General features: G+C 30.6%; 1 protein-coding gene across 1 annotated transcript; it reads left to right on the top strand.

Annotated features, from left to right (window-relative positions):
* The first annotated feature begins 1,221 nt into the window (after positions 1 to 1,221).
* Positions 1,222 to 4,503, top strand: LOC127723873 (uncharacterized). The gene is made up of 3 exons (XM_052230591.1): positions 1,222 to 1,304; positions 1,512 to 1,853; positions 4,343 to 4,503. The coding sequence occupies exons 2-3, from the start codon at positions 1,532 to 1,534 to the stop codon at positions 4,501 to 4,503; spliced, it is 483 nt and encodes a 160-aa protein (XP_052086551.1). The 5' UTR covers positions 1,222 to 1,304; positions 1,512 to 1,531.
* Positions 4,504 to 9,611: the final 5,108 nt, after the last annotated feature.

Below are 9,611 nucleotides of genomic sequence, written 5' to 3'. Positions count from 1 at the left end.
TTCTTTGTTACATATTTGTTTGTTTTTATAGTGATAAATATTATTACATGTTGACTCCTGTACCCAAATTTTTGTCATTTTTTACCTAATGTGTGTGTTTGTTTTGTTCACACATCGTTGTCAATATAATGGAATTTTATGCGACTGTCATACAAGTGAGAGGTTTAGCTAGCTATAAAACCAGGTTTAATCCACCATTTTCTACATAAGAAAATGACTGTACCAAGTCAGGAATATGACAGTTGTTATCCATTCGTTTGATGTGTTTTGGCTTGTGATTTTGCCATTTGATTAGGGACTTTCCGTTTTGAATTTTCCTTAGAATTCGGTATTTTTGTGATTTTACTTTTTGGAACTGATTTTGATCCCTTGCTTGCCGTGTTGTTACTTTGTTAAAGTATAACAAAAATACCGAACTCCAAGGCAAATTCAAAAAGGGGAAGTCCATACAAAATGACAAATCAAACTCTTTCAATGAACGAAACAAGTAAAAACCAGCTAGTTCCTAACTTGGTATAGGCTTTTCTTGAAGACAATGGTGGGTTAGAAGTGGTTTAATAGCTAGTTTAACCTCCCACTAGTAATAAGACATATCTCAAACAAGATGTTATCCGTATCTTTGATGGGTATTTGTTTTTAAATACACTATAAATCACATGTATCATTAGCTTTCAATTTTTTGGTTGAAAGTTCAATAAATGTAAATTTAGTAAAGCATTTCTATCGCACGATAAAGTGTTATTTTCACTTTAATTGTTACAAAGAAGTTATTTATCATAGGTTTTAAGATTTAAAAGTAATTCATCACTCATGATTTGATTCATCGTTATAGAGTGTCTGTCACATTTGCCAATGTGCATATTCCTCGTGAGAAAACTGCTTACCACTACCACTTACTGCTGTCATTTTCAGTTTTGATCAATGTGTTGTATGTTTTGATTAGACAAATAATTTCTCTCTATATGCTCTGGTGAAACCTATAATAGTTTCCTTATAATAGGGTTTCTGGAGTTATTCAGTGTATTTCAAAATAACATTTTAGATCTTTCCATGCTTTCATTTTGTTTTGGAAAACGAAGAGACAATCAAATACAACGTCGCACTTGCAAAAGATTTTTTTTTCAACAAATACAGACGTACATGACTAAAATATATTTTTTTTCAAGTATTGTTTTAGAAATTTTGAATTCAAATTAATAGCCAACACGTATTTACAGGCCGCTTAGAACAGTTTCTTGGCAGTCATCCTGTGTTTGCTGGAGCCTGTTTATCAGATATACGTACAGAACCTGACATTGAGAAAGGTAAGACTTTGATTGATGTTTGAAAAACAAAGTTATCTAATTTCTCTACTTACCAAAAGAAGATACCTTTTATACAATGTGTTCTTTTTCAAAGAAAAAGGAAACGCATACTTTTGTTTTGTTACCTAACGTACCAAGATACTACCAAATCATATGGATACAATGATTGAAGAACAATATTCCATGCATTTTTGTTTCTGTTTGTAGCTGATCAAAGGAAAATAGCAATGAAAAGTAAAATCACACAAGCGTCCATGACGAAAACGAATGAGGACAACGTAATTCGAACCCTGCCTTCAGAAATAGATGTAACGTCTGAGGAAAACGAACAAAGAAACGGAAAGAGACAGATTATGCATGTTAAGGCCACAAAGGCCAATAGCATTGAACTTGACCTTGAAGTACCTGCAGGAATTTTCGAAAATGCAGAAGCAATGAGAATGGCGATTCTTACCTTAGTGAAGGCAATTGTAGTTGCAGCAGAAGCAGATGCAAGCAAAGAGGATCCAATTCATATTTTACTTACATTTGAAAGTCCTTTAACTGAAGGTAAGTATTTGGTATCACTGGCTTTATTTTGATTAAAAAGATACTTACTTAACTTACTTTGTGTGTTTTTTTAGAATTTCAAATGTGACGTCACTTTGTGCGTTGGGGCTTTGGCTAACTCGGCTGTGTTTTTTTATGTGTTGGCTTAAGTTGTTTTATGTAATGTATCCGTTTTTATTCTGAAGTTAGTCCCCATTTCGGTTTTATCATGTATATCTATTAAATAGTCATTTTATAAAATTTACTGTTTGCTAAATTATAAATTATTCTAAATAATAAGGATGGTCTTGTCACAGGCAGAAAACCCTGGCCGTGTTAGGCGCAACTTTTTGGAAGTTTTGGTCCTCGGTACTCTTCAGCTTTGTACTTGTTTTGGCTTTCAAAATTTTTTCATCTGAGCGTCACTGGTTGGTCTTGTGTGGACGAGACACACGTCTGGCGTATTGAATTTTAAGCCTAGTACCTTTTGTTAGCTATTATTCGTGTGTTTCTTTGTCCTATATGTTCTCCCATTTATTTGTATTGTGGTCCTGTCATGTGATGTTGTCGTTTTGGTGTTGTGTTTGACGTTGCCATAAAAGCGGGAGGTTTGGCATGCCACAAAACCAGGTTCAACCCACCATTTTTTTTCTTAAAATGTCCTGTACCAAGTCAGGAAAATGGCCATTGTTATATTATAGTTCGTTTCTGTGTGTGTTACATTTTAATGTTGTGTCGTTGTTCTCCTCTTATATTTGATGCGTTTCCCTCAGTTTTAGTTTGCAAACCGGATTTGTTTTTATTTCTATCGATTTATGAGTTTAGAACAGCGGTATACTACTGTTGCCTTTATTTAAGAATTGACACAAATGCAAAAGAAATATATTTGAAATGAAGATGGTGTTCTGTTATAAAGAAATCATAGCTGTAAAAAATGCCAAATTTAACTAAAGACAAACAGTAGTCTACAAAAAAACTATATATAGTACAAAATACCGAGCAAAGTTTATAACCCAACCAAAAAAAAGAGGGCTATCGTAGGTGCCGTGGAAGAATTAATAGACTACACATGTGGTATTCATCACAAGTTCAAATACGAGGATAAGTTTCATTCTGTTATATCACAATCGAGGAAACAAATATTTAGATATGTTGTATCTCAGATGAGTCCATTTATATAATGGAAATGCAAACAAACTTCTGTTGATAATGTCGAACGCAATAGTAAACAGTTGAATGTCCTACTACAGCTTTTCATATATAAGAATCCATTTTCTTTAACTTGAAGATTTTTCTTGTCCCCTTATATATGCAGTTCCTTTGCTTGTTATCTCTTTTGACGGACATAAAGATACACAAACAGACATGTAGAAACTCGAAAAATGTAATGAGGCGATGTTATTGTTTGTTAACTTAAGTTGCATGAAATTGTTTCCGGTCACAATTGCTAAAGATTTTAGAGTGAAATTTCCAATGTTTATTGTTCTCACTCTGTTTTCGTTTAATCGCATATTAGAATGCTCTCTATGAGAAATGTATCATCTCTTGTTTGAAAAAAGTTCATACGTCTTCAGCTTCAGTTTGCACTCCGTCGTATGTCTGTCTGTCTGTCTGTCTGTCTGTCTGTCTGTCTGTCTGTCTGTTGTCTGTCTGTCTGTCCAGCAAATAATTGCCCCCCACTTTTTTTCGTCGTGCTTGAAGATATTGATTTGATATTTGGTGTATTGTTTTATCATGACAAGTTACAGATCAAGTTTGAAAATTGTTTCAGTTTAATGGTTTTGTGCAGACCTATGGTCATTGGACTTAGAAAATTCACTCAAATAGTCAGTTTTTCTCACTTTTTTTTGTCATACTTGAAGATATTTATTTGATAATTGGTATATAGTTTTATCATAACAAGTTACAGATCAAGTACAAATTTTGTTCCGGTCTGATGATTTTGTGCAGAGTTATGGTTTTTGGACTTCGAAAATTCATTCAAATAATCAGTTTTCCTCACTTTTATTCTTCATGCTTGAAGATATTGATTGGATAATTGGTATATAGTTTACCATAACAATTTACAGATCAAGTTCAAGTTTTTTCAGATCTGATGATATTGTGTAGAGTTATGGTTCTTGAACTTAGAAAGTTCACTTAAATAATCAGTTTCCACACTTTTTACGTCATGCTTGAAGGTATTTACTTGATATTTGTTATATAGTTTACACCATGACAATTTATAGATCAAGTTAGCATTTTGTTCCAGTACAATTGATTTTTAACCGGCAGGGGACTATGTATTGTCATGCAATACTCTCAGAATGCTTGTTATCATATTTCTTCACATAATCAGAATTTCAGTTAAAAGTTTTGTTAGATAACACTCTTGACTAATTCTCATGTTTCATTGTAAAATGTGTAATTAAGTCATTTTAAACTAGATGTTAAAATAAACCTACTCATGACTCTTTCACTTTTATTTCATTGAATGTTTTTGAAAGTTTCTATCACTTGGTCTATTTTAGACGAAACTGCAACAGTAATAGATTTTTTTATGAACACAAATCATTATGGAAACCATAGCCAAGGTGACATACTAACGAAAATAGATGCAAGTTCACGTGACTGTTCATTCTCTAATGCGGAAGTTGGGAATGCAGGTAACACATTTTTGAACAAGAATTAAAAGGTCTTGAAAACAATAATGTCATATTTATAATTGAAAGAAAAGTTGTAGAAAAGAAATATTTTGGGCCTTATTTAAGCTTGCTTTCTTTTCTTGTGTGTTTAGATCTATTTGGAGATAAGATATCGTTTTAATATCTGCCTACTCGCCATATATAAATGTACTTGTATTATGCAAGTAATGTTGTATGCGTCATGCTTGGTACCTATCTTATAATCAAATATAAGTACTAAATTAAATTTACTGTGGATTCAATATTATTCGTTGAATGCCAATTTTTGTGGATTTCGTGGGTACACAGGGGATTTACGAAATTCAATGTTCAACGAATAACAAATTTTTTATAGGCTTGTATGCAGACTTCGGCCAAACCACGATATTATAAATACATAAAATGTAAGTTTTCCTAAATCCACGAAAATTGGTACCCACGAAAATAAATGAATCCACAGTAAAAAAAAACTTGTGAACCAGCGCATAGTTTAATAAAGTGTGTCAGGTTCAGGTATCTGGAAGTTTTTTTCTTGTCACCTTATATTGCCATTACCTTTGCTTGTTATCTCTTTTAACGGACATAAAGCTTACACAAAGGACATATGGAAACTCCAAAAAAATTGCATGAAATTGTTTCCGGTCACAATTGCGTAAGATATTAGAGTGAATTTTCAAATGTTTATTGTTCTCACTCTGTGTTCGTTTGATTAAATATAAGAATGCTTTCTATGAGATATGCATCATCTCTTGTTAGAAAATTTTTCTTTCGTTAACTTCAGCTGCGTAATGTGACCAAATGTCACTTATATTTCTATAATATTTTCCTTCACATAATCAGAATTTCAGTTAAAAGTTTTGGTAGGTAATACTCTTGACTAATTCTCATGTTTCATTGTAAAAAATGTAGTAAAGTCATTTTAACCTAGAGGTTAAAATAAAGTTACGCATCACTCTTTCAATTTCATTTCATTTAATGCATTTTGAAAGTTCCTATCACTTGGTCTATTTTAGACGAAACTGTAACAGTTACAGATTTTGTTATGAAAACAAATCAAAATGGAAACCAAAGTCAAGGTGACATACAAAAGAAAATAGATGCCAGTTCATATAATAGTTCATTCTCTTATCCGGAAGTTAGGAGTGCAGGTAACCCATTTTTTTATGAGAATAAAAATTTGAAAAGGTCTCGAAAAGAATAAATCGTCTTTAGAATTGAAAGAAGTGTGTAAAAAAACACTAGAAAAGAAATATTTTTGGCGTGATTTAAGATTGTGTTCTTTTCTGTACTGTTATTTTTAGCGTGTTTGATATCTATTTGGAAATAAGTTATCATTCTAATATCTGCCTACTCGCTACATATTAATGCACCTATATTATGCAAATAATGATGTATATGCTATGCTGGGTACATATCTGATAATTAAAATTTAATAATTTAATTAAATTTAAAAAAAAAAAAAAAAAAAACTGTGAACCAACGCCTAGTTAAGTAACGTTTGTGGGACTCAATTGAGATCGTAGCCAAATGTATGCAATGTGTACTAATTAAACAATGAATTCAAAATAATCAGTGGGGACACAACACTTTAGAAGAACAGAAGAATCAATATATTATTTATTTTACATCAACATGTTTCGACGTTCTTATAAGTGTTGCTTGATTTACATGGCAAAAGCAGATCTTTTGTAATTGTTATATACAATGTAAGAATATATCAAATCGTACAGTAAAGCAAGATAACAAATCTTCCTATATCCAATGTTGTTTTCATTATACTAGATGTTAACATACTTCAACAACGCCCCATATCCGTCCATATTACAGCAATATAATACGTTACAAAAAGTTATAAAACTATTCTATTTCGGTTCTAATCAGTCTGAATAATTCAACCTGAATAAAGTTCTGAGATATTCTTTTTGAAAGCCTCGTAAAAGAATATTGAAGGCGATAACAGTAAAAATCATGTGCGTCCAAAGCGCTTTTCTTGATTTACCTTAATTAGGAATGTTAAACGACAGACATACATTTGAGAGTCAAGGATGTATATAAAAATGAAAACTGGAGGTTAAATGAATGATGAAAATACTAAAAAGACATTTTTCGTCTACACAAGTATTAATAACAAAATAATGACAGTGTTTGATTTCAAAAATTCTGGTTAAATTTATACTATGTAATTAATCAATATAGAGTCAAAAACAATGTCATAAAACGAAACGTGGTCCATTTTTCATTGCTGCACATGTGCATCGTAGTGTCACGTGTAAACTTGCCACCATTTCTATCGATAAGTAACCATAAAACTTGTTCATCTTCACAAATTAGTATATAACTATTGGCAAATTATCATGTGGTTGGTTTTTTTTATCTAATTCAGAGGTTTCAATCACAAAGGATCAAACAGATTCCATATTCTCGTAAGTATTATCTTAACAAATCATTTAAGAGTATTTAAAAAAATAAATTGCAAAACATTAATTGCAATAAATCTTTAGGAGTTAATGCAATGGAAATAAATGAAAAAAAATAGCAGAAAAATATTCCGGTTGGGAAGACCGTACATGCGTTGTTGATTTGAACATAAGATGAGACTAGTTTGGTGAACATAGAAAGAACATACGAGTAAGTAGCACGTCTTTTGAATAAAATAGTTCCATAGCGTAGTTGCAAGTCTGTCAATAAGTAAATAATTTGGGTAATTTTGGTATCAAATATAAGCTTAAGAACTTGTGATCGTCTTAGAACCCTTATCAAATCTTTGTTTTGAATAATAGAGAAAATATAAATCTAAAATCCGATTGACAAAATGAAATAGAAATGAATAACTATAGGTCACCGTAACGCCTTTAAGGGATCATAGATTTATTCTTACGAGCAAGCTCCGAGCATGCTCGGAGGATGCTCGGAGCTTTTTAAGTAGGCTCTTCTCAGCAGTTAATGTGACAATAATTATCATGATCCATTAAGATGTCAATCAAATCTACACCACTTCTATGATAAGGAAAGTATTATAGAGGAAGCTCCATAAACACCTGTGTAAACATCTGGTCTATTTAAATACATTTTGCATGAAATTTTACAAAACTATAAAAAAGATTAGAAATTCTTCAACAGTGCTCTGTAATGCTTGGAAAGAAATCTCAAGTCTCCACAAAAAGTAAAAGTCATTTAAATATTTTCTTATTATATTTAATAATCATTCCCCTTTTTATTATAAAAAAATTCTCAAATTTTATAATTAGATGATATGATTTAAAAAAAGTTTATATTATATAATATGCTACATAAAAGTTATCAAGACACAAACAACAGTCAGGTGGCGATATTAAACAAGTAATTTTTTAAATCACTTTTATAAGTATTTTTTGTTTTTAGAAATTATTTAATAACTTGATAGTTATTTTAAATGTCAAATAAAGCATGGACTAAATGTAGTTTTTAAGAATTTTGATATCATTTCATTAAATGAAATTAAGTATTTATCCAATTTTAGATGAGTATAGAGAGGTTTCTTTAAAAAATAAAGACAAAAATATTACTTTAATAAATTATTTTATACAACTTCAAAAAACTTAGTACTTACAATTATTTAAGGAATATATGTAATTGCTTTTGATTAAGATTCAAATTATAAATAACTTCAAGTCATAATTAAAGGTTCTATATCTAGTTATAACTGTCTATCTCTAAGTTTTTAAGGGGAAATGATATTTTAATAGCCCCAAGAGGCCAATCTTTGACCAAGAAGTGTGGCATCAGAAAAGCAATTAGTGCTTGTTGAGGATTTAAATAGTTTTACCAGTATATTTCATGGGGAAAATAACATGATGTCTGTGAAAATTTGTTAAAGCTAGTAAAACCTGTACACTACAAACTAGTAAAAGTCTGAAATGGCCTATATTGGTACTCGACTGTACTGATTTTTACTCGACCAGTCTGAACTGGTCTGAAATTTACTTGATAATACTCGACTGTAGTCTGAACCATACTTAACAGTCTGAACTTGTACTCGACCAGTACTTAACCATTTTATTTTCGTCTGAACCATGCTCGACCTAGTCTGAACCATGCTCGACCTAGTCTGAACCATACTCGACCTAGTCTGAACCATACTCGACTAAGTCTTAACCAACCTAGACCTAATTTTTGTATCTATCTATTGTATTTCATCAATTTAGGAACTGTTTTTAACAGCTATTTCCCCTGGCTAGAAATTTGAACAACAATTCGAAATTTAAAATGTATTCAATATGGCATTGAAACCAAAATTTCACAATAAACATAATATAAATTCAACACCATATTTATCAACACTTACATATATCACCTTTAAAATAAAAATAAAACAAGCTGATCAATTAATCTCAAAACTGAATTGTGACTAATATTTTCAATGTTATTCAAATTTTTTTGAATGTTTCAGATATATTTTATGGTTACGGGACAATTTTCACCACTTACTTAAGCCTTGTATAGATTTATGGTGTCAGTTGAGTAGTTAATAATGCAGTGAACATTTTTTTTATTATATTTAAAATAGTATTTAAAGCAACTTAATAAATTTTAAAAATCACACCTTTGTTTTGTAAAACCAAGAATTTAATATAATCATGATAATAGAACTTCCATAGCAATCCTTGATAACCATTTAAAAAAGGAAATGTGTTCCAAAGTTGCAGAAAAAAATTATTTCAATTAAATTTAAATAATTTTTGACAAAATTAAAGACATGGCATACAAGAAGCACTTTAATAAGGTTTATTTACTTCAGTACATGTGTTTTACAGGTAAAAAGAAAGCCCTTTTTTTCTTAAACTCGTGTATTACTTATCTAGTGAATTCAAAAGGCCTTGCGATTTAAGTTTTACAGGATGTTGCAATTTTTAATGAATGTTAATTAGAAATTAATACTCTCTGACCAGGTGTGATCTTTTTCATGAGTTTGCCCCAAGCAGGAGGTATTACTTTATACTTTACCAATAATCAGAAGAAAAATTTTATCTATTTCTTTATTTTTTTTATCCCTTTTTGATATATATTATATATAATATATCCCAAATTATAATAAGAATAGATATATTTCTAATATAAGGTTAAACAATTTCAGTGA

Source organism: Mytilus californianus, unplaced genomic scaffold, assembly GCF_021869535.1.
Source record: "Mytilus californianus isolate M0D057914Y unplaced genomic scaffold, xbMytCali1.0.p SCAF_13, whole genome shotgun sequence".
Classification (NCBI taxonomy): Eukaryota; Metazoa; Mollusca; class Bivalvia; order Mytilida; family Mytilidae; genus Mytilus; species Mytilus californianus.
The sequence above is the reverse complement of the archived record's forward strand: the minus strand, read 5'-3'. Positions and strand labels throughout refer to the sequence as shown.